The following is a 26884-nucleotide window of genomic DNA, read 5'->3' on the forward strand; positions in this document are numbered from 1 at the left end:
ACTGCATGCAGGAAGATCACAACACCCATGGTATCAGGGATAGGGCACTGCGTGCAGGAAGATCACAACACTCCCGGTATCAGGGCTAGGGCACAAGTTCTAGTCACATTGGCATTACTTTTTTTGTCAAGCTACCAACTGTTTCCATTTCCCATCCCCCATATATTGTCAGTGGGAACCTTGGTAACATGAATAAATAAGAGGGCAGCCAATAGGAATACATATTCATTCCTAAACTGACCTTAACTGACCTGAAAAGTGTCAAATTGTATCATTTTCTGTTAGTGCGCACTAACAATGGTTAGTGCGCACTAACTCCCGTTAGTGCGCACTAATCGGAAAAACCGATTTTTTAACTAAAAAATCGTACCAAACACGATTTTCTTCTCCTGCCAGATGATTTTGATCGTTAAGACGATCGGGCACACGATTCACATCCCTACTAATCAGTCCCCTAATTCAATAAAGGGATTAGTGCATATTCAACGTGCGTCTAATGCGGAGTGAATCTAATAGCACTCATCACATGCAAATGCATGTGAATGAGGCTATTAGGCATTCACTCCTGATGCAAAAAAAAAAAAGTGTCTTGGACGCACATTTAACTGGCATCTATTAATGCCTGCCTGGAGCAGGTGTTAATAGCTGAGCGCATCAAAAACAAGTACAGAAAAGAAGAAAAAACTGCTTTTCTGTACTTCCTCCTCCTTAATATCGTTGTGATATTAAGTAGGATGAAAAATTAAAGAAACGAAAAAAGTTTAAAAAAAAAGACATTCGGGTTCAGGAAATGGCACTTCCTGAACCCTCGTCATTGATTTTCGTGACTACCGTCCGCCAGTAAGGAAAACAGACGCCGGTTCTATCGGCATTGGTTTTCGTGACGGCCATCCGCCGGTCAGGAAAAACGATGCCTATAAAATCAGCTTCGGTTTTCCTTGCCGGTGGATGGCCGAATCACAAAAACCAATTTGGTTCTCATTAGCAAGGAGGCGCAACCCCCTAGTTTAAATATTGCATGGTGCCCCCCTTGGGGGCGCCTGGAGCACATTAAGAGAGCAGATGCTGACTGTTCAGCGCCTGCTTTCCACGAAAATTTATTGCATCGGCCCCACTGGCTTTTGACACAAGCAGTCTTGTGCCTCCATTCTTTATGATGGATGCCCACAGCTAATCTAATGTGTAGGGGGAAAGAAAATGGCCTCATGCATTGTAACAAAATATTCCACCTTGGCCTGATACTGTTTAATCATTCAGTTGAGAGGGGGATGTGAAAATTGGAAGCATGATAGCTCAGATATGCTGTTCCACTTTGCTGGTTGAGTAGATATCATATGCCTGTAGTGTCCAACTTCTCCCCCCCACTCCCCCAGCACCAGACGCTTTCCCACCCAGTACTTGGAGTGGGCCTATTTGTATTGGTATTGGGGGGAGTGTACCTGGTTGGAAAATTTTCAGCTGCTGGGGATCAGTGTCACTTTACCTACCACCACACATACATTACATGTACTCTATGTACTCTCTGGGTTTGGTCCTGCAGCTGCACATTTTTGCTCCCTAGAGATGAATGAGACCTCGTGCTTTATATATTTTTCAGGGTAATATTACAGAGGGAAATGCTTTTTTATAGCTAAACTCTCTAATGGCATATAACAATATCACATACACAGAGAGATCACATATATTCAAATTATCAAATCATTTATTAGAAATCACAAGGTGTTTCCCTATCTAAACATTTAAAATCTAAACTCACACACTCATTCATCAATCACACGTCATATAAAAACATCTACATACACAAATGATGTTCAATGGTCAATAGTTACAATTGATTACAAGCAATATAACAATATCAGGTATATTATTGTTTTATATCCAAACCCTTCTCTATCTGGACAGATAGAGAGAGAAGGGTTTGGATATAAAAACAATAATATACCTGATATTGTTATATTGCTTGTAATCAATTGTAGCTATTGACCATTGAACATCATTTGTGTATGTAGATGTTTTTATATGACGTGTGATTGATGAATGAGTGTGTGAGTTTAGATTGTAAATGTTTAGATAGGGAAACACCTTGTGATTTCTAATAAATGATTTGGTAATTTGAATATATATGATCTCTCTGTGTATGTGATATTGTTATATATTTTTCAAGCAGGCTTTTGACTAAAGACTTATGTGATGACAACATTTGGTACTAGACTCAAAAAGAAAGCCCGTTGTTTGGTTAGAGTTGATAGATTTTCACAATGGAAGAGGCCAAGGGTTTGTTATAGCTGTACCATGACATTAACATAATTATACAACCTATTGGTCACCTATAGAGTGAAGACATTGCTACAGCACCTCTAGCCAAGCATTTCTACATCTATTCCACCATATGGGGGTGAACACAAGGTAAATAGTTCCCATCTCACATACATGTCCATATAACCAAGAGCTAGCTAACAGTATGCTCTCTGGAGAAGGCAATACGAGCCACTTGGGAATCTCCATGGTAAAGAGTTTCCTCTTTTGCTCTTGCTATGTTCCTGGGAGCATACAATGAGCTTTCTGTTTTATGGCCTAGGCTATATGGTCTTGCATATAAGAAATGTTCCTAGTTGGATAGGCCAATGGCTCTCTAGCATGTAAGGTCATGTGGGTCCCAAACGTTTTACCTAGTGAACCCTTAAGACAAAAACTACACAATGAAAAGATACAACCAGAAAGTGAAGTTTCAAAGCATATGACCATGTCATTAACATTTGTAGTCACCAGAATCAAAGCAAGTCAATGTCTTTAGTAATCACATTCTGCAAGGACAATTATAACTGAAATGACCAGCACATTTACGTACAGCACAATGTATATATACATTGTTACAAATGGCAACATGACATATGTGGTATTATGATAGTATCCTTTTGCAAAATCATGATTACTGCAAAGAAAGTGGAAGTGGCAACCCAATAGCTACAGTACAGATTTAATGTTAGAACCGATGCCAGCACAACTATATGATGGAAAGTGAAAGCCCCGACAGTCCATGTTGAAAGAGTGCACTCAAAGGGAAACAGCCTAAGGGCTATGGCAGCAAAGTTCAAGTAGCAGGCAGCAGTATGAAGACTGGAGAAGGCAGCAGGACCAGGACCGGAGAAACTAGTATGGAGGCAGCAAGACCAGGACTAGAGAGTGCAGCATGGATACAGCAACCTCAGGAGATGAGATATGAGCATGGAGGCAGCAGCAGTATGAGATGAGAAGAGAGTGCAGCAGGAAGGCAGCAGCTGAGAAGAGACACCAGCATGGAGGCAGCAGCAGGATGGAATGAGAAGAGACACTATCTTGGAGGCAGCAGCCCCAGGAAACAAGAGATACCAACATAGAAGCAGCAGCAGGGTGAGAGGAGAAGAAACCACAGCATGGAGGCAGCAGCAGGATGAGATGAGACACCAACAGGACCATGATTGGACACTGCATCAAAGAGGCAGCTCTACGGACAGAGCATAGAGGAGGGTATATCAAGTAAGCAGCAGGACAACATAGGCAGACAATAGACTATCCCCATCTGCAATCCGGCACAGAAATTTTATAGTCGGGATGGGCCAAGAAGACGTTTTCCATCTAGCTGGCACAGAAACTCTGTAGTCAGGACGGGCCCAGCAGGCATCTTCCATCTACCTGACACAGAAACTGTGTACAGAGGGTTGGCCTAGCTTGTTTGGACAAATCATCTTTGAGTGATTTTGGAGCCTGTACAACTTGGGCCCTCATGGGCCTTTTCCTTGCCTGTGCTTTTGGCTGGTTAGGAGTAGCATATCTTTGCTGGATGAACCCCTGGGCCATCCCAAGAGCTGGGGACTGCTGCGCAGAGTGGACTCCTGTGAAGGATGGGAATCACTCAGGTGCAGGCTCTGCAATATTTGAATTAGTTGGGTAATGGTGGATGTCAAGTTGTTTATGGAGATGGTACTTAGGACTCACATAAAGGCTGCTGTCTGTGCCTGCTCAGAATTGGTGTGGGTGACCTGAGCCCTCCACAACTGCACCCACTCTGCCCGTTTATTGTGCAGGTGGAGCCCATGTCTCCTCTCAATGCTGTGGACAATCCGCCCCAGTGCTGCTTGTGCTGTGGTTGGTGGTGGCTGAGGTGGTGTCTTTGGCTCCAAAGCTGGCATGTCTGGGCTAGTGGACTGATCTGGCTGAGTGTGTGGTACATCCTGCTGATGACTTGGCATGCTGGAGGCACTTGGGAACTGGTCAGCTTCATTCTATGGCATAAAACTGGAGAGGTTTAGGCTGGTGTCAAGTTGTAGGGGTGAACCAAGGGGTGGCAGCAGCTGATGCTGTTCTGGTAGCTGCAGCTGCTCCTTCTCCTCTTCCTCGCTCTACTGGGTCTGAGCATTAAGTTGCAAGCTGAGAGCGGGGGTTGCGTTGCTGGGACCGGCAGGTTCCTGGGGAAGAGCTGTGGAAACAAAGAAGTCATAAGGATGATTGCTAAGAAGTACACATGTACTGTTTGGCATAAGTTGTGCACTTTGCATCAAGCAATGTAAGCAGCTTATGCCAAAATATGTGGACATCTGTAGCAGACTTGACATTTACAGGTGACATGAACTTACTGGCCCCAGCTTGTCATGTTCAGGGCATCGTCCGTCCCATCCGTTTAATGAGGTACTCCTCCATGGGGGTTAGGACTGTCGAGCAATGTGATCTTCCTCCTGTCTAATGCTGATATCTGTTGCCACTTGCCATTTTGTTTTTCATCCGAGCCTTTATGTTGTGTTAGCGGTGGGCCAGCTGCTCTCCGATTCTCTTGATTCTGCTTCACCGGGATTTGGCCTGGGTGATGGTGCAGAATTTTTCATTTTTGGTACAGAATTTTCAATTATTTTTTTGTGCAGAATTCCCCCAGGAATGTCTATTGCTATGCCTAGTGGTAGAAGCAGCTAGACACTACCACACTGGGCACAGCAATAGTATAATATGGCAACCAGAACTGAGAGTCAGGTTTTACTCCTGCTCTGACCCAGGAGTTAAATTTCCAGCATTAAGAAAATGTGCTTTAAACTGTCTGCCCTTTAATACACCTCCCTGCATTGCTGGAGAATAACTAATACCTTCTTTTACATGGAATTTGCTTGCACCTCCTGTTTTAGTGTGCATTTTTTAGGAGTTAAAATCCCATGCTAAAACAGGAGTAAACATAAGCTTGTGTTAGCGCACCTTATTACATCATCACCTGTATTCAGATTCACAAGCGAGAGAACTGAGCTGAAATCACTAATCATACTAGGCTGCTGAGCCCAGACTGTACCTACCACCATTTCACCCTGCAGGAAACTCTCTTGGCTTCACAGACATTGCTTTCTTTTGTGGACGATAGATGAGAAAAGATTGAAGACAAAACAGAATCCTGATGAGTACAGTTTACTCCTTCCAAAATGATAAAGGTGGCACTCAAGTCTTATACTACAATATTAATCACAAGGAAGCCATGAAAAGAGCAGATTGTGGTTCAGAGAAGAGAAAAAACAGCAGTTATAATAGTCTTTGTCTGCACAGACATGCTGCAAATGGTGTTTTTCTAAATGAAGGAACATATTAGCTCATATGACCAGTGTTCTCCCCCCGGAGTTGCTCTGTATTTTGTTTTTTGAAATGAGGACTGAGAATATAAATGCTTACACATAAAACATTTTATTACTAAATGCAAATAATCTTTGGTTTTCATCACTATATGAGAACAGCATTCTCATCAGGGGAGACCTGGGCAGTAGGATAGTCCCAGAGCAGCATCTCTGCCGTCTTATGCACTTCCTGTATTTTGCACCAGGTAGCCTAGTTAGTAGTGATCAGCATTTTAGATGTTTGCTGAAAAACAGTCTTGTAATCACTTCAGGCAAATATTTGAATACACTTTTTAACTAAGCATTTTTATTATGCAAGCCTACAAATCTTTATTTGCTGTACAAGGTATAATACTTCTCTCATGGAAGGACACCAGATGCTTAGTGTTCTGGGATGGCAGCACTGAAAGTTAGTACTCTGTTTTTCAATGGGTATCAAGGGCACAGAAGAAGGCTAAACATTATGGATAAATATAAATTTGCTCCAGAATATATCCAACTAGAAAGCTAATTCATCCAGGGAAACAGCATGTGCATCAGTAGTGCAAATTTCCCCCATAATACTGCCTCACCACTGATCAGGTAAAGTACAGGCAGCAGACCACACACACACACATCCCACCCCATCGCAGAATGAGCACAACACAGGCACCAGTGATGTTACGGCCGCCTGGGAGTGTAGCTCCGAATATAGCCGTTCTCAAGAGCTGAAGTGCAGGAACTCGCTTGAGCGTTGATGGCGTGGTGCCCTGGCAGCACAGGCAGCTGTTTACCTTGCTTGCCTGTTTCAAGTATTCTGGGCAACCGTACAGGCTTCACCCAGCCTCACTATTTACTCTCCCCCATCATTTCCCATATAATCTTTGCATGCTTCCTTGGTAAATCCACACCTTTTCAGTGTTTTTAATGCAGTTAAACCTCCTTTCAGTAGGTATGTGGCTTGTCAGGTATGTGGCTTTTTAGTGTGCACAACTTAGAAATGTTAACCCCCCCTATGTAGCCAATGAGCAAGTTTCCATGTCAGGTACATTCTAACTGGATCTTATAGAATTAACCAGTTAAGTCATCTCTTCATTGTTAATGCTCTGAGCCATCTTTTGTAGGTGACTGCCTCTGGGATTTTGGTCACTGCTCTATCTGTGTTTTTGCACTCTGCTTAGACTGCTGTGCCTGCGTCCTTCCATTTCATGTTGAGAATTGACAACTGTGAAATTTGCATTGTCATATGAAGCTCAGATAGTCCCACTTTCATAAAACGGTATTACTGGTTTTTTTTTTATACAGCAATTAAACGAGAACCTGGCAAAACTAACTGCAAAGTTTGAGAAGGCCACAGCAGATAAGCTGAAATGTCAGCAGGAAGCAGAGGCCACAGAACGTACCATCTCTCTCGCTAACCGCCTGGTAAGTAGTAACAGGTACCATTCTTACAGCCTGTCCACCATGTACATAAGAACATAAGACTTGCCATACTAGGTCAGACCGATGTCCATCAATCCCAGTATCCTATTTTCCACACTGGCCAATCCATGTCATTAGTATCTGCAAGTCCACCATAATACTGGTTTTTGGACTTTCCCCCCAGGAACTTGTCCAAACCATTTTAAAACACAGCTACTCTAATACCTTTCACCTATCCTCTGGCAACTAATTCCAGTTGAGTAAAAAAAAATGTTCTCTTATTAGTTTTAAATGTATACCTAGTAACTTCATTTGTATGTCCCCTGTCTTTGTACTTTTTGAAAGAGTAAACAACTGATTAATGTTTACTTGTTCCATTCCACTCATTATTTTATAAATCTCTGTCATATTTCCCCTCAGCCATCTCTTCTCCAAGCTGAAGAATCATAACTTCTTTAGTCTTTCCTCATGGGGGAATCGTCCAATCCCCTTTATCATTTTGGTTGCTTTTTTCTGTATCTTTTCTAATTCTGCTATATATATTTTTGAGATGTGGTGACAACAACTGCACACAATACTCAAGATGATGTCACACCCTGGAGCGATACAGAGGCATTATGATATTCTCTGCTTTATTCTCCATTCCTTTCCTAATAATTCCTGGCATTCTATTTGTTTCTTGGCTGCTGCCACACACTGAGCATAAGATTTCAATGTATTATCAACAATGACGCCTAGATCCTTTCCCTGAATGGTGACTGCTAATGTGGAACTTTGCATTGTGTAGATATAATTTGGGTTACTTCTCCCTAAGCACATCACTTTGCATTTGTCCACACCACCTTTCTCCAATGGGAAAATTTACCATTTAGCCCTAGACTATCTTTTAACCAGTTAGCAAGCCACAATAGGATACTGCCCCCATCCCATGACATTTTAATTTCCTAAGAAATCTCTCATGAGGGACTTTGTCAAATGCTTTCTGGAAATCCAGATACACTACTGTATATCAATCTTTAATTATATGCTTATTTATGCCCTCAAAAAAAATTGTAGCAAATTATTGAGGCAAGACTTCCCTTGGCTAAATCCATTTTCGCTTTGTCGCATCAAACTATGCCTATCTATATGTTCAGCAATTTTGTTTTTTATGTTAGTTCCTACCATTTTTCCTGGCATGGACTTCAGATTCATTGGTCTGTAGTTTCCTGGATCACTCCTTGATCCCTTTTTAAAAATTGGCGTTACCTTGGCAATCCTTCAGTTGCCATAGATGATGTTAATGATAGTTTATAAATTTCCAATAGCAGGTCCGCAATTTTTCCAAATGATTTGCTGCTCTTTAATTTGTCAGTTTTCTCTAGTACATCTTCCAGGTTCACTGAGATTTGTTTCATTTCTTCTGAATAATCACCTTTGAATAACATTTCTGGCATGGGTATTTATCCTACATATTCCTCAGTGAATACCTATGCAAAGAATTAATTTAGTCTCTCTTCTATGGCTTTTAGAGATGTGAATCGTGTGATCAATCGTCTTAACGATCGATTTCGGCTGGGGGGGGAGGGAATCGGATCGTCGCGGTTTTGTTTTTTTAAATATCGTGAAAATCGTAAATCGGGGGAGGGCGGGAAAACCGGCACACTAAAACATCCCTAAAACCCACCACGACCCTTTAAAATAAATCCCCCACCCTCCCGAACCCCCCCAAAATGCCTTAAATTACCTGGGGTCCAGAGGGGGGGTCCCGGTGTGATCTTTTACTCTCGCGCCTCCGGTGCGTTGTAGAAATGGCGCCGGCGCCGGCACACTAAAACATCCCTAAAACCCACCCCGACCCTTTAAAATAAATCCCCCACCCTCCCGAACCCCCCCAAAATGCCTTAAATTACCTGGGGTCCAGTGGGGGGGGTCCCGGTATGATCTTTTACTCTCGGGCCTCCGGTACGTTGTAGAAATGGCGCCGGCGCTACCTTTGCCCTGTCATATGACAGGGCAAAGGTAGCGCCGGCGCCATTTTGTTTTTTGTCCCCCGACGTCAGGAGCGTAGGAGATCGCTCCCGGACCCCTGCTGGACCCCCAGGGACTTTTGGCCAGCTTGGGGGGGCCTCCTGACCCCCACAAGACTTGCCAAAAGTCCAGCGGGGGTCCGGGAGCGACCTCCTGCACTCGAATCATTTTGCCGTACAAAATGGCGCCGGCCATACGGCGTATGGCCGGCGCCATTTTGTACGGCAAAACGACATCAAAAGCGTAGGAGATCGCTCCCGGACCCCCGCTGGACCCCCAGGGACTTTTGGCCATCATCATTCCACTTAAATCAGTCTGTGGAGCTTCCATCCTTTCCAGTAGTAGATCCTTCAATGCCACATGCAAGGGACTTGCATCGTTTGGACGTGAAGCGTGCATTGCTACAAAACCTGAAGGTCACGAACAATTTCCGTTTGTTGGATCATCTTTTTGTCCTTGGGAGTGGTGCAAAAAAGGGTCATAAAGCGTCAAAAGCCACAATTCCAAGATGGCTCAAGGGAGCAATTAGCTCTGCATATATCTGTCAGGGTCGCCTTGTCCTGGAGGGGCTAAGGGCACATTCTACTCATTCCCAGGCAGCCTCCTGGGCCAAATGTCAGCAAGTCTCACTGCAAGAGATCTGCAGGGCAGCTTTTGGAAATATTTACACACATTCGCCAGGCACTACCACTTGGATGTACAGGCTCCAGAAGCCATGGGCTTTGGTGAGAGTGTGCTACAAGCAGGATTTTCACAGTCTCTCCTCAGTTAGGGAAGCTTTGGTACATCGCAGGAGTCTGGACTGATCTGGGTTTGTACAGGGAAAGGAACATTGGTTCTTACTTGCTAATTTTCGTTCTTGTAGCACCACAGATCAGTCCAGAGTCCTGCTCACTGGAGGAAAGGAAGATTTGGAGAGTGCACTCAATTTTCCTTTGCATTTTTTTCCTGCAGTTTTTTGTATCCTATTTGATTCAATGCCCTCTTTCTCATATTGTGCTACCCCTCCACCAATTTGATCGATCCTATCATTTCAATATAATTTGTATCCTGATATCACAGTGTCCCATTGACTATCCTCCTTCCACCAGGTCTTTGAGATGCCAATTATATCTACCTCTTCATCCAGAGCTATACACTCTAACTCTCCCATCTTATTTTTTAGACTTCTAGTATTTGTATACAGACATTGCAAAGTATGTTTTTTGTTTGTATTAACAACCTGCTCATCAATTGACTCCAATCAGTCCAGCTTTCATGAGGGAGCCATCATGCCCAACATTTCAACATACTCCTACCAATCTTATCAGAAATCCCTCAGACTCCAGCTCTTATCAGGAAGCTATCATGTATGCCCTTTCATTAGAGAGCCATCATGCCGAACTTATGACCTTATGCCATTCATTTTGTCTCTTATCAGGGACCATAACATACAACTTTTCACTATACACGAAGCAGTTTAGAGAGCTGCCAAGAATCACTTGCTCCTTATTCTTTCTGATCCAACTCTCATCAGGGAGCCAGCATATACAATTCTTTCCTTCCATCCTTCCCATCTGGCACTCGTCAGGAATCCAATGTGTATTAGGGATGTGCATTCGATGGGCCATTTATTTCATTTGTTTCATGGGTATGTGAATTCCTTGCAGATTTATAGTATGCACATATTTTATTAATGAATTATGCACATACCATCCATTCTTACACGCATATTATAAATCCACGAGGTACGCGCATACGCACGAAATGAATGCATATCTCTGGTGTATATGTCTCTCCTTAGACTTTCCCTTTTGGATTACATCAGAGAGCATGATAAATGATCTCTCATTTTATTCTTTCACACCAGGCTTTCATCAGGGAGCCATCCCACTGAGCTCCTGCACAGTGCATAGAGCACTTTGGTGCTCAAGTGGCAGTGTCATATCTCATCACTTCTAATAGAACATATTCATTTTCATGCATGAAAAGAGAAGTTAACAGGTTGGGAACTGTCCCTCAGGCAGTTGGAGACTTAGAAGGCTACACATTTTCTAAATGCTTTGGAGGCCAGTAAAATCAATTCATGGTTTAAAAAAAAAAAAAAAAGTGAGTAAAAGGAGAGTTAAATGATTACTCATCTATGCAACACCTGAAAAAAAAATCAATAAAAGATGGGAATGAAAAAAAAATGTTGCTAATAAAAATTATTCTATATTATGGTCCATGTCTCATAACTGGTGAAATCTGTGTCTAATTGAGATGTAGGCCTTGCATACTTCTCTGTATGTTAACAGTCTAGTAACTGGAGAGGGTTACTTAGCTACTCTTTAATTTACAATAACATTTTTCCCTTAACACCTTGGGGTTAAAGCAGCAGTGTCATACAGAAGGCTTTATTTTGTCTGGTACAGAAAATAGATGACACTTCTCTATTTAATCAAGATCTTGCAAGGAGAGAAATGGTCTAGAATTTCTACAAGCAGATTCCTGTTTATTCATGCAGCTTTTTTTTTTTTGACCCTGCAGTTTCCTACTGTGCCTTTGTACGTTCAGCTCAATTAGAAGCAAGGCTGGGATCTGGGCCTTGAGCCTTTTTCGCAATTAACCAGGGATATTTTCCCTCTTTTTGTATCTAAATCCAACTTACATTTAGTTCAATTATTACAGCAATAATCCTGAGCTGGGAGTCATTTAACAGCTTTCCTTTTGGAAACTTTACAGTAATGGGCCCTGAATCTGACCACTAGTTGTCAACCTTATGCTATGACCATAACACCTTCCCACCCTAGGGCCTGTGAATGCTACATTCACAGCATCCACACCTCCTGGTGACCCAGGAAGCAGAAGGTTCGACACAGTGTTTGAACCAGGGCTCTTCCTCATGGCTGTGCATAACACTTACAACAACTGAATTACCAGGCTGGCCTTCATACAGGGTATCTTAATCAGTCATGGGATTAAAAATAGAAGTAAAGTCTGCTCATCCACACCAATGACTCAAATCCTCAACCCCTACTCGCTGAAAACCCCTGTGCTTATCCCATGTTTTCTTAAATTCAGATGCTGTCTTTATCTCCAACACCTCCACTGAGAGGCTGTTCCATGCACCTACCACCCTCTCTGTAAAGAAATATTTCCTTACACCCTTATCCCATGACCCCTCTTTCTAGACTCTCCTTTCTGTGGAAAGAAGCTCGCCTCCTGTACATGCATACCCTGGAGGTATTTAAATGGCTCTATATCTCACCTATCCCACCTTTCTTCTAGGGCACACATCTTTCTCTATATCTCCCATATCCCGCCTTTCCTCTAGGGTATACATCTTTCTAGCTTTTTCCGTTACCTTATCCACCTTGAGATCATCAGATACATTCACTTCCAGATCCTGCTCTTGTTTCATGCTTCTTTGGGATTTTGCAGCTGAATTGCATGACTGCATTTTTTAGCATTAAATCTTAGCTGCCAAACTTTAGACCATTCTTCAAGGTTTGCTAGATTTCTTCTCATTTCCTCCACATCATACTGGTTATCTACCCTTTTGTGGATTTTGGTATCATCTGCAAAAAGACAGATCATTCCCTTTTGCAATATTCCTTATGAAAATCATATTGAAAAAATCCAGTCTAAGAACCAATCCCTGCTGCACAGTACTAGTAATGCCCTTTTCCTCAGAGTGAGCTCCTTTTATCACACCCTTTATCACCTCTCACTCAACCAGTTTCTAAACCATTCAGTCACTTTAAGGCCCATCCCAAAGATGCTCAGTTTATTTATCAATTGCTTATTTGGAAACATGTCAAAAGCCTTAATGAAATCAAAGTACACTATATCTAGCACTCTCCCTCATCCAGTTCTCTGGTCACACAGCCAAAGAAATTGATCAAATTAGTCTGACAAGACCTACCTGTAGTAAACCATGTTGCTTCAGATCTTGTAATCGGTTGAAATCCAGAAATTGCAGTATCCTCTATTTTAGCAGTGATTCCATTAATGTACTCACCACAAAGGTCATATCAATTGGCCTGTAGTTTCCAACCTCCTTACTTCCACTTTTATGAACCTCACTCACTTTATCTCCAGCGCTCCGGCACTACTCCTAATTCTAAAGAAGCATTGAAAATGTCAGCCAGCAGAGCTGCTAGAACTTCTGAAAGTTTACTTAAAACCCTCTGATTTATCCCATCCGGCACCATCATTTTATCTACTTTAAGTTTAGCAGGTTCTTCATGAACACACTTTTCTGAAAATTGTTTTATGCTTACTTTACTTTCAAACTTATTTGCGTCTGCTTTCTGTGATCTACTCCTGGCACTTCCACAGTGAATACTGAACAGAAAAATGTGTTAAGCGAATCTGCTTTTACCTTAGCATCTACATATTTCTTCTCTTCTCCAAGTATCACAGTGCCCCTATTGCACTTCCTCCTATAATTATCATATCTAAAACAAAACAACAAAAAAAAATCCTTGTCCCTTTGTTTTAATGTATTTGTTAATTTTTCTTCCATTTACATTCCTGACTACGTTCCCAGCTTCTCTTACATTTTCCAGATATTATTGCCTGTCTTCCTCTTTCTGCGTTCTCATGTCGTTTATGAAAGGAGGAATAACCAGAGAAGCCAGAGTTCAAATCCTGCTGCAGTTCCTTGTGACCTTGGGCAAATTCACTTCACCCTCCATTGTCTCAGATACAAACTTAGCGATTTATTTTAATAATTTGGCTTGCTGAAAATTCTTAAGCCCTCTTATTTTCCTTATAGTTAGCTACAACTCAGGAATTTATTTTGATTTAGGGCCACCTCTAAAGGTAGTGGTGGGAGAATGGGACTGGGTGTCTCACAAGACCCCCAGGGACACTTTGAGTGGGAGGGATTTTTTAGGCTGCTCAGACCCTTTAAGAAACTGCCTGGGAGGATTGGCAAACACATTAGTGTTCCGATACTCCTGGGAAAAGTTAGGAGTTGCAGCTTTCCTGGGAGTAATGGAGCACTAACTTGCATACCGATGGTCCCAGGTAGTTTCTTAAAGAGTCTGAGCAGCCTAAAGGAAGCCACCCCCATGCAAAATGTCCCATAACACTGAGAGTCTTGTGAGACACCTTGTCCCTCTCCTCCCCCACACCACTTCTGCTTCTAAAGATAGCCCAAATGTCATAATAAAAATTTTAAAAATTAGTTTAAACTTGCACGCAAATGCCCCTTCCAAACCCCACCCCTTTGCCAAAAAGACTGTCTGCAGCCTCCACCTCCCCCCAACCTAGCCTTAAGACCCTCCAGGTATAATTTTGTAAGAACATAAGAAATTGCCATGCTGGGTGAGACCAAGGGTCCATCAAGCCCAGCATCCTGTTTCCAAAAGAGACCAAACCAGGCCACAAGAACCTGGCAATTACCCAAAAACTAAGAAGACCCCATGCTACTGATGCAATTAATAGCAGTGGCTATTCCCTAAGTAAATTTGATTAATAGCTGTTAATGGACTTCTCCTCCAAGAACTTATCCAAACCTTTTTTGAATCCAGCTACACTAGGCTTTGGGTCCTGTGCCAGCTGGCCACTATTCATTATAACCTGTTACAGGTTCACTGTATGGGTGTGGAAAAACCTAAGAACACAAATTTCCCCCAGTGAGATTACCTACTCTGATTCAAACAGAGCTGGTATATCCCCCCACCCCCCCAAGCACATTCCCTCTTTGTGAGACCCACTACTCTGAAAACAAATGAAGCCAGTATCCTGCAGGCTCCTTTCCTTACAGGATCTGCTATTCAGGCAAAAAACAAAGCAACTCTGTGAGACAGCACAATTGTGGATGCTATCAATGCTAGATTATGCTTCTAAAAGCAGGGCAGAATTCACAGATATAGCAAAGACAATAGTTGCAATGATAATAATGTAGTACAAATGTTTCATATGATTAGGACAGCTGAGTTGCTTCTGTCAGTGGGATTCACTCTCTTCATCTATTACTTTGCCATCTCCCTCCCCTGCCTCTTAGATATACCCTTTTTGTCTGTGCTTCAAAAATGTTTTGAGAGACTCATGCAGTTTTCCAAAACATGCTCCAGAGTGGGAGCTGCCTGCTCACAGATCCTACACAGCTGGTGTTTATGCCTTCTTTTCTCACAGTTGTTGTACAGTAACCTGACATGGGGTTGATGTGAGAATGCTAAATTCAATGAGGCCTATCTTCTAAATATATCTTTAGCCAAACATGTACATTCCCCATGGACTCAACACCTGTTGGCTGAATAGTTTCATAATCTATGGTTATATTGGTGGCAGCACTATTCAAAGCAATGGGGTAGATTTTTTAAAAATGCGCGTTCGCGTACTTTTGTTGGCGCACCAGTCGCAAACAAAAGTACGCTGGATTTTAGTAGATACACGCGTAGCCGCATGTATCTTCTAAAATCCAGGATCGGCGCGCGCAAAGCTGCCGATTTTGGGCAGCCGGCGCACGCCGAGCCGCGCAGCCTGCCTCCATTCCCTCCAAGGCCACTCCAATTTCGGAGTGGCCTCGGAGGGAACTCTCTTTCGCCCTCCCCTCACCTTCCCCTCCCTTCCTCTACCTAACCCACCCCCCCGGCCCTATCTAAACCCCCCCTACCTTTGTCCACGGATTTACGCCTCCCAGAGGGAGAAGTAAATCCACGCGCGCCAGCGGGCCGCTGGCGTGCCGAGACGCAACCCGGGGGCAGTTCCGGAGGGTGCGGCAACGCCCCCAGACTGCCCCGGGCCGAAACCATGCCCCCGGGCCCGCCCCCGAAACACCGCTTCCCGCCCCCAAAACACCGCGTCGATCAGCCCCACCCCCGACACGCCCCCGACAAAAACCCCCAGGACTTACGCGAGTCCTGGGGCTCTGCGCGCGCCGGCAGGCCTATGGAAAATAGGCGCACCGGCGCGCAAGGCCCTGCTCGCGTAAATCCGGGCAGATTTACATGAGCAGGGCTTTTAAAATCCACCCGAATATGAATAACTTGTTTGATACATAAATGCATTAAACACTGGCTGCCTAAGCACTAGCAAATATAAAAGACCACTACTACTACCATATTTGCAAGAAAAACTAATTCCATTAGTTTATTTCTCACCTTGTGTAGCTGGTCAGATAACCCCAAAAATGAAATCCTAAACCCCATGAAAGCTTTATTGCACCTGAATTTTAGTTGCTTCAGAAGTGTGGCTGCATTGAAATATTTAGCAGGTATGCCTCTATGTTACCAGGAACCTCTCTGGCAGTTCTCAGCATTTCCTGTCATTTTTTTTTTTTTTTTTTTGCAATGCTCTGCTGGTGGTTGTGTATGTGACTGGCTCATCTGATGTTTGGGAAATGCCTGGCTCAACAGAATTCATGGTTAAACTCTCATTGGCTCAATTCAGTGTCAGGCTGTCTTTGCTCATCATAGCCTGCTTAGCAAAAGTTCAGAGTACTCTCTTTAGTTGTATATCTGCAGATATTTGGGTGTCTTTCCATGCTGTGATAAGTTCTGATCTCAGGTCCTTGCTTGTCATCACCCACTGGCAATTCACACTCTGCTTTATTATATTTTGTATTATGTGGAACAGTGAAACCCAAGTATATCTTTCTCATCTATCTCCTCCCTCTTGACATCTGGAGGTCATGTGATTATAATCATATGTCAAGATTTCCTTTCACCCAACCAGCAACACAAGAAGGGCATTGATATGCAAGAAGAAAATATAAAAAATATACCAAAAGGATGAGGTGTAAATAATCACAGTTAAAAAGGATCGGTATCCGATGTAAACATCTGCTTAAGAGATGTAATCTACTGCCTCTCACCCACAATGGGTCACAAGCAATTGTCAGACATAAGCACTCAAAGAACAGATCATTTACCTGATCCTTCAAATTTCTATAACCTATTTTTATATATTTTGATTGCACATAAAAATGTTGCCCAATAATATTGTACCCATTGTGGGTGAGAAGCAGTAGATTACATCTCTTAAGTACATGTATACATCTGATACCAATCCTTTTTAACTATGGTTATTTACATCTCATCCTTTTGGTATATTTTTTATATTATATGAGGTGTCTGCTTTGTGTGTTCAAAACAGAAAATGTCATAATAAGGAATACATAGTCATGTAGAATAATGATTATACATTTCAGAAATGCAAAATAAATTACAGACTTAAAGAAAGCAAAAGATTGCGTCCAAATTGTTTAACAAGTATATACAATTTATCATTCATTTATTCTGGGAAAGTATTGAAATCATTGCAGGGAGTGATATGGGAATCAGATACAGTTATCTATATCGAAGTTTCTAAATTGTTACCTCATAAAGTAAGAAAATTGTTTCTTAATCAGGACTACCTCTATAGGGCATGAGAGTGCATTTTTCTATATGTGCCATCATTCTGTGGCTTATATTTAATTGTTTATAGAAGCAGCTGCATAATACGTAGCCCCTTTTTATTTATTTTAACCTTTCTAGCCCCTAGATCACTCTGAGGTTGATTTTAAAATGAGCACACGTGTGTCCATACATGGGCGTATCCACACATAAGCGAGGATCCACTAGAATTTTTAATCATGCATGCACTTACATGCATATGATTTTACATGCATCAACCGTGCATAAGTATGCTCCTAATTTTAAGAGGTTATTCAAGCACAGCTAGCACATGCGTGTCTTCAATAGGACCATGTTGGATTTTATGTGCAAATATTCAGGCGAGACACATTCCCAGTTTTTCAATTAATCCACCACTTTGACCCAGCTAATAGTGATGTCTTTCAGACCCCTCTGGTTCTTTATCCTGCATGTTGCTCAGTAGACCTGGACCCCTCACCCTATCCACTAAGCTGTATAACTCAAGATCAATAGACTTGCTCCTCATATGCATGCTGTAAGTTTCGATTTTAAAATTCAGAATTACATGCGTAAGTCTTGGCCCACCCCTTTTATGCCTCCTCCTTCCTTAATCTAGCACAGGTACATATGCATGTATTTTGCTGCTTTTTAAAATCTGTGTTTCTTGTGCACAGACCACATGTGCATGTCTATGAGCATTTTTGCACAAGCAATACTTTTACAATCTGGTTCCCCCCTTCCTCCCCACACACCCCATTCTACAAGACAATAGACATCATATAAGATGAACAGCTCATTCCTACAGACCACATATAACACATCATTCAACCCCCCCCCCCCCACCAAAAAAAAGGAAAGAAGGGAAGTAAAAAAAACAATTCAAAATAAAAATGCAAAATTACTTGTGAAAAAATTTGACAAAGTCAAAAACAAACTAATCATCTGTTCAGAAATAAGGGGGGAAAAGCTATTGAAATCAATTCTCTTTCTTCAAGCTAGAAAAGGAATAAAAAACTTGATCTTCCAACTTTCATGGGAGGGTGGAGAAGTACCATTTTTTCTTCTGTGACACATGCTTACAAAACAAAAGAAAAAATTAATTCAGTTTTTTTTAATCAAATCATAGGGTAAGAATGGGATAAATCTCTTTGTGCTAGCTTAATAACTTATTTTCATAGACAAGTAAAGTTATATTTTACCCTTATTCTGCTAAAAGGCAAAGGGAAAAAACCTCTTCCAATTCTAGTTAATACACATAGAGAAGACAGAAAAGTGTGCCATAATAGACACATCTGCTTTGCTAATTAATATAAGTTAGCACAAGTAGAAAGAGCAGAAAATACATATGACCAATTAGAAAGGACAGACTGGTACAAGCAAAGACTAGGAGAGAAAAGTTTGCATTCATAAAAAACACTCTTATCTCATACATACCTCCTTCTCACTCAAAGAAAGGAAAAGAAACTCAGTATAGCTGTCCTAGAGTATTGAATTATGCTTTAAAAGAAACAAAGCAAAAGAAACAAACATTTTTATGTATCTACTAGCAATAGGAACTCATCAACAACTGTTTCCAGGTTTGTATTTGTAGCCCTGTCTTTGTTTAATTGCTTGTGCAAGATGCTGCCTCCTGTTCTCACTGGACTGTCACTTCCCTTTCTCCTTGTCCTGCACATTTCCAAAGCAAACAAGCTCACTTTTGAAACAAGCGAAAGCAAGAAAGTTTAGGTACTGGAAAGGAGGGAGGAAAATTAGCAAGTAATTAATGGCTCAGAACATTGATAAAAAGTAATCTCAAGATAATTATTTAATTTAGATCTGAAAATTGACTTTGTGCCCAGGCTGTCAATGCACCAGAGCAGTGGCTGCATGTCATAAATTTGCAAATTACTTAGCTTAATGAGACAAAATTTATGAAAATTCCGAAGAAATAAAAAAGAGCAACATACACAAATACCATAATATGGCCTGAAGCCAGCAACAATTTTCTCATCACTGGTGGGAGTTATTCTGAGCCTAAAGGACTGCTTGGCTCAGTTTCTCAGATGAAACATTACAAAACAGATTGACACCACAAAGAACAGCTAACATTACTTTTCATCTTTTCCTTTCGAAGCAAAAAACTCTAAAACAAACTTACAAATGACTTTCATGCTGTACCATTCAGAGACAGAGAGAGAGAAAATTCTGACAGACATAAAGCTACAGTTAGTCAAATGAAACAAATCAGTAGTTTCAAAAGACAGAAAGAGCTCAGCTGGTGGAACAAATTAACAAGGAATTTCAGAGATAAGAGGCACAGGAAGAGAAAAGTCCACATTCTTGTTAACAAGCGACAGTCCTTCTTCAGGGTTTTCTTTAGTGAGCACCGAACTGAAGTATTTGTTTAATATTTCTACCATTTCTTTGTGTGTGGAAAGAGATGAAGAAATGGTGGAAATATTAAACAAATACTTCAGTTCGGTGTTCACTAAAGAAGACTCTGGAGAAGGAACATCGCTAGTTAACAAGACAGTGGATAGGGGTGGATTAGACGAAACTCTGTTTACAGAAGAGAATGTATGGGAAGAGCTAGGAAAACCAAAAGTGGACAAAGCCATGGGACCTGATGAGGTTCATCCCAGGATTCTGAAGGAGCTCAGAGATGTGCTGGCGGGGTCCACTGCGTGACCTGTTCAATAGATCCCTGGAAACGGGAGTGGTGCCGAGTGATTGGAGAAGAGCGGTGGTGGTCCCGCTTCACAAGACTGAGAGCAGAGAGGAGGCTGGAAACTACAGGCCATTTAGCCTCACCTCAGTGGTGTGAAAACTAATGGGGACTCTGCTGAAAGAAAGGATAATGAACTATCTACAATCTGATGGGTTGTTCGATCTGAGGCAGCATGGATTCACTAGGGGAAGGTCCTGTCAGACGAATCTGATTGATTTTTTTGATTGGGTGACGAGAACTGGATCAGGAAAGAGCAGTCAATCTGATTTACTTGGATTTTAGTAAAGGTTTTAATATGGTCCCGCATAGAAGACTCATGAATAAAATGAGAAGCTTGGGAGTGAGCACCAAGGTGGTGGCGTGGATTACAAACTGGTTGATGGATAGAAAACAGTGTGTGATGGTAAGTCTAACTTACTACGGTGTTAAGTCGAGTGCCACAAAGATCAGTGTTGGGACCGGTTCTGTTCAATATCTTTGTGTGTGACATTGCGGAAGGGATAGAAGGTAAAGTTTGTGTACTTGCAGATGGTACTAAGATCTGCAATAGGTAGACACATCGAAAGGAGTAGAGAGAATAAGAAGTGATTTAAGGAAGCTTGAACAGTGGTCGAAGATATGGCAGCTGGGATTCAATGCCAAGAAGTGCAGAGTCATGCATCTGGGGTGTGGTAATCCAAAAGAGCTGTATGTGATGGGAGGTGAAGGGCTGTTGTGCATGGAGCAAGAGAGGGACCTTGGGGTGATAGTGTCTAGTGATCTGAAGATGACAAAGCAATGTGACAACGTGATAGCTAAATCCAGAAGAATGCTGGGCTGCATAGTGAGAAGGAATAACTAGTAAGAAAAAGTTGTAAAGTTCCTTGTTGAGGCTTCACCTGGAATACTGTGTTCAGTTCAAAAGGGACAGAGACAGAATGGAGGCAGTCCAGAGGAGAGTGACCAAAATGGTGGTTGGTCTCCATCAATTGACTTGAGAGGTTGAAGGACCTAAATATGTATACCCTGGAGGAGAGGAGGAGCAGGGGAGAATATAATACAGACCTTCAGATACCTGAAAGGGGGTTTTACTGATGCACAATCAACAGCAAACCTTTTCCACTGGAAAGAAATCAGAAGAACTAGGGGTCACGAAATGAAGCTCCAGGGAGGATGATTCAGAATCAATGTCAGGAAATATTTCTTCATGGAGAGGGTGGTGGATTCCTGGAATACCCTTCTGGAGGAAGTGGTGAAGACAAAAACAGTTTGGTCCTTTTCTGCCATCATTTATATGTTTCTATAATTAAGAAGAAAATCTGGAATGGTTCATAACATTAACAACAACACTGGAATCCTGAGATCCTGGAAGACTGATTTACAATGTCAAATTTGTTGCAGGTTCACAGTGTGAATGTGGCAAAGTACAAGGATACAAACCCCCAGGCCCCTTCCCTGTGAGATTCCCTTCCCTGAAACAGGGCGGGTATCCCCCAAAAACATTCCTCCTTGGTGAGATCTGCTGCCCTGAACACAAATGAAACCAGTAACCTGCTTCTCTCCCCCCCTTTAGGAAAAAAAACAAAGCCATACTCATATTCTGAGTCAACACAACTGCAGATGCCAGGATAAACAATGTTTTATTATTAATACTAAGTCATGCTTCTAAAAGCAGTGCAGAATACACCAATATAGCAAAGACAATAGTTGCAATTAGAGCAGCTGAATTGCTTCTGTTGGTGTGGATTCTCTCTTTCCATTTGTCCCTCTGCCATATCCCTCCCCTGCCTCTGTTAGTTATATTCTTTTCATCTGTGCATCAGAAACATGTTTGAGAGAGTAGTATGATTTCCCCTGCACATCTGGTGTCATTTTCTCCCAATGACTTGGGATTGGTGTGAGAAAGTTGAGACTAATGAGGCCTATCTTCTAAATATATCCTTACCCAAACTTGTCAGACAGGCCAATCAATTCCATTACATGCCCCTATCATGTGATGGGCATAATCTGAATAGCAGCTGGATAGCACCATTTTGATTCAGATGGCACAGGGCCTGGGGCCTAGGAGGTGCTCCAGTCCCCACTAGGCCATTAGGTCCTTGAAGATATGCCAGGGAGAAAGGATCCTAAGGTTAGGTGAAGGAGGGTTAGAGGCTAGAGGCATGGTCATTTCTTTGCATAGGGGATGGGAAGGGGCATTCGCCTCGTGAATTTAAACTTTTTTTTATTTTGTCATTAGGGACACCCCCCTGGGGTTTTGGGACCCTTTGGAAGGGGGGGGGGGTATCCTTTAACATGATGGCAGCCTCGGGATGAGAGTCTGCCATTATGCAGTGTTAGTGGGGTTTCCAAACCATGGTATTTCCCCCTCTGGGGGAAAATACTGCAGCTTAGTAGGGATGTGCATTCGTTTGCGACAAAATAGGAAATATAGACGATATGTCCTATTTTGTCATGGGTTGGGGGGCCCCAAAAATGATAGGAAAACCCCACAAAATTTTGTGTGGTATTCTTATTTTTTGGGGGGGGGGGGGGGGGAAGAGCACATAACCCCCCCCCAAACCCACCCCAACCCTTCAGATTTAATTTACAATCCCCCACCCTCCCGACTCCCCCCAAACAACTTGCCTAAAGTCCCTGGTGGTCCAGCGAGGTTCTGGGAGCGTTCTCCCACTCTCGAGCCGTTGGCTGCCAGTAAACAAAATGGCGCAGGTGACACTTTGCCCTTACCATGTGACAGGGGCTATTGGTACCATTGGCCGGCCCCTGTCACATGATAGGAGCAATGGATGGCCCGCACCATTTTTTAAGATGGCGATGGCCATCCATTGCTCCTATTATGTGACAGGGGCCGGCCAATGGCACTGATAGCCCCTGTCACATGGTAAGGGCAAAGTGTCACCGGTGCCATTTTGTTTACTGGCAGCCGATGGCCTGAGAGCGGGAGATCGCTCCCGGGATCCCGCTGGACCACAAGGGACTTTAGCCAAGTTTTGGGGGGGTTGGGGAGAATGGGGGATTGTAATTTATTAAATCTGAAGGGTTGGGGTGGGGGTTTTTTTTCTTCGGATGGGAACAGCCGAAAAAAATCAGCCCAGACCGTGGGAAACAAAATTTCCCACAGCGGTCGCCATCTTTAAAGATGGCGCCGGCCATCCAGTGCTCCTACCATGTGACAGGAGCTGGCCAATGGCACGGATACCCTGTCATATGGTAAGGGCAAAGGGCCATCGGCGCCATCTTTATGAGTGGCAACCGACGGCCTGAGAACGGGAGATCGCTCCCAGGACCACCACTAGACCACCAGGTATGTTTTGGGGGGCTCGGGAGGGTGGGGGAAGCTAAGGGGTCATTTTTAAAGGGTCGAGTGGGTTTTTTTTATCGGGCCATTGGCGCCATTTTTGAGTGGCAGCCAAAATAGCGCCGATGGCCCGAGAGTGGGAGATTGGTCCCCGCGCCCCCACTGGACCACCAGGTAATCGTAAAAAGTTTTGGGGGGTTCGGGAGGGTGGGGGAAGGTAAGGGGTTCATTTTAAAGGGTCGGGCCTCACTACAAAAAAAATAACGATGTGAATCGGAACCAATTCCGATTCACATCACCCACATCACCCATGATCAGATTTTTTTCCCCCTCTAGCCGAACCCGATCGTTAAGACGATCGGGCACACGATTCACATCTCTATTAGAAACACTGTCCGTTTGGTATCATTGATAAACACCAGGGTCAATGTCACCTGTTACCAGTTCAGGAAACAGTTCTCCCTGCAAAGAATCTAGGATCTCTCTGCTTCTAGAAGACACTGCAGCTGAGATTTCCCAATCAGCATCTGGCAGATTGAAATCACCTAGCAATAGCTCCTCCTCTTTCATTGCAATTTTGTGAATATTCTCCATTAAATCTCTTTCTTCTGTCTTTGATAGTATATTACACCAATGTAAATAGATGTTCATGCCCTCTTTCCCGCTTAACCCACAGTGCCTAATTAGCTCATGAGCCCTGCAGTTCTGTTGCTTTAATATTATATCAAGTGCCACTCCTCCTTCCTTTATTCCTTCCTGATTAATTTTAGTCCAGTATAACTATGTTCCAGTTATAGTTTTCAAAATACCATCTCTCAGTGACACATACTATATCCAACTCAGCCTCTTCCATGACTGCCTCTAACTCCAGAACTTTATTTCCCATACTATGGGCATTAGTGTACATAGTTTTCCAGATATTGTCCTTTTTTCTCATTTCTATGGAAGAGTTAAATATTTTACTTTCCTGAGATCTATGTTCACCCATCCCTAGTCAGTAGATTTGCCAGTCTGTTATGGAAGATGCTGTGCCCCTTCTTCAAAAGGTGGACCCCCATCTCTGCTCTGAAGTCCTTGTAGCAACATCCTCTGGACAAGGAAATCATCAAGCTCTCATTGGCACAATCTACACTGCCATTAATTCATCTCCAGAATGCAAGCTTCTCTGCCTAGTCCTTTATCCTTGATCAGGAAGACTGAGGATAATACTACCTGTGCTTTGCCTCCTCTCTCACGCCCAGGAAGTTACTTTTGATATGAACTGTGTGGTACCTAACAGTATCATTTGTGCCACCATGGATGAGCAGCATCGGATAATAGTAAATAGGCTTGATGATTCTCGGCATCTCATCATGATATCTTCGATCTTGGCACTCAGCAGACAGCACACCTGCTTGGACAGCTTGCATGGTTGGCAGATAGATGCCTCTGTACCCCTCAGAATGAGTCACCAACCACCTCTACTCTTCGCTTTCTAGCCCTTTCCTTCTATAAACTAAGCATTAATATTAACATAGTAAACAGAAAAGCATTGAAAAAAATACTCTCTTCAAAATCAACTAAAAGGCAATGAAAAAATATCTTTTTTCAAAATTAAGTCATGGCATTTGAATCAATAGCTAGACAAACATATCCCTGTTTCTAATTTAGTCCGTGCAAGAATTGTCACTATTAGCCATGTAGAATGGGGAAAGCTACTGCTTATCCCTGGTTATGAGCAAGGAGGATTGGACCTGTTCTTTGGGATCCTATAGGGTATTTATGAACTGGATTGGCCACTGTCAGAGATAAGATGCTGGGCTTGATGGACCTTTGGTTTGACCCAGTATGGAATTTCTTATGTTCTTATATAGTATGAATAAAAAGTGTTCATAATACTTCCCCCTTTAAATTCTTTGGGAATTTCTTGTCAAGTGTTCAGGGATTTTTGTGTTCTTTTGAAACTTTCTGATGCTTAGACGTGTTGCTGAAATACTTAGAAAGCTGTCAGTTCAGGCTCTAGGGCTCCTCAGAACAAAGCTTCAGGCTTCTCTCACACCTCAGAAGCAGGTGACAGAGGAAAGCTCTGTCTTGCTTACTGCTGTCATCACACTCCAGCTAATCCACTTCTCTTAACACCTTTGGTATGATAAATATTAATTGAAGATTAGATTTGTTAGAAGCAATTAGCATTAAATGTGAATTATCATCTGTGCTGTCACTGCTGCCTTAGGCCTTACTTGAAGAATCCAGGTATTCTTTTTCCATTTCTGTGCTGTACTTAGAGAACTGCAGTGACTGTAAATGGGGAGAAGTCAAGTCACATTAGTCAAATAGGGGCTGGTGTGGCTCAAAGTCCTGTGGAACCTCATGCTGCTGCATGTCATCCTTTATATATATTCATATTGTTGAAGATTTGAAAGATTGATCATTGATTTGTTGAACATCCTACTGAAGGCCGCAGTCCAGCAGCAAGAGGGGGGCTTCCCAGTCTTTTGCATCGAGTGTCACATGTATGATTTTTTACCCACCAGTGAGAAGTTGTACATGTGCATGCGATGCAAAAAGCTCCTGGCTCTCAGAGAACGAGTCCGATCTCTGGAGGCTAGAGTGGCAGACCTGCAGGAGCTGAGGCAGAGAGGTATATAGATGAGACCTTCAGGGACATAGTAGCCAAGTCCCAACTTCAGACTGGCAGCCCTGGTGCTGCCTTGGAGGAAGAAAGTCTCATGATTGGAGAGCATCAACCTGATATAGCAGGAAAGGATCCTGTAGCAAGGACCTGTCTCTCCAGGTGATGTACTGTCCTTTCGTACCGAGGATATCTCCCCAAGGCCTACTACCCAGGAGGGAAGGGTTAGGACGGCTGTCATAGTTGGTGAGTCGATTATTAGGGATGTAGATAGCTGGGTAGCTGGTGAGCATGAGGATCACCTGGTAACATGCCTACCTGGTGCGAAGGTGGCGGCCCTCACTCGTCACCTAGATGGGATTTTAGACAGTGCTAGGGAGGAGCCGGCTGTCGTGGTACATGTGGGCACCAACGACATAGGAAAATGTGGGAGGGAGGTTCTGGAAGCCAAATTTAAGCTCTTAGGTAGAAATCTTAAATCCAGAACCTCCAGGGTAGCATTCTCTGAAATGCTCCCTGTTCCACACGCAGGTCACCAGAGGCAGGCAGAGCTCCGGAGTCTCAATGCGTAGATGAGACGATGGTGCCAGGAAGAGGGATTCAGTTTTGTTAGGAACTGGGGAACCTTTTGGGGAAGGGGGAGTCTCTTCCGAAGGGATGGGCTCCACCTTAACCAGGGTGGAACCAGACTGCTGGCGCTAACCTTTAAAAAGGAGATACAGCAGCTTATAAACTAGAACAAAGGGGAAAGCAGATAGTCACTCAGCAGTGCATGGTTCGGAGAGAGGTATCTTTAAAGGATACTAATGATGCATTAGAATTAGGGCATCCTGACAGTGAGGTTCCAATAATAAGAAAAGTAGTCCAAGTGCCTGTAACTAAAAACTCACCTGAGCTAAAAAATTCTAACTTATCCCT

The 26884-nt window shown here is 42.8% G+C and overlaps 1 protein-coding gene across 1 annotated transcript in view; it reads left to right on the plus strand.

Moving 5' to 3' along the window:
* The window catches only part of DNAH9 (dynein axonemal heavy chain 9), a 1128006-nt gene that overhangs the window by 683154 nt on the left and 417968 nt on the right, over positions 1-26884 (plus strand). The window contains exon 51 of the mRNA XM_029600235.1: positions 6906-7025. Coding sequence (XP_029456095.1) covers positions 6906-7025 — 120 coding nt within the window. The remainder of the gene's footprint in view (positions 1-6905; positions 7026-26884) is intronic.

The sequence above is a fragment of the Rhinatrema bivittatum genome, chromosome 4, assembly GCF_901001135.1.
Source record: "Rhinatrema bivittatum chromosome 4, aRhiBiv1.1, whole genome shotgun sequence".
Taxonomy (NCBI): Eukaryota; Metazoa; Chordata; class Amphibia; order Gymnophiona; family Rhinatrematidae; genus Rhinatrema; species Rhinatrema bivittatum.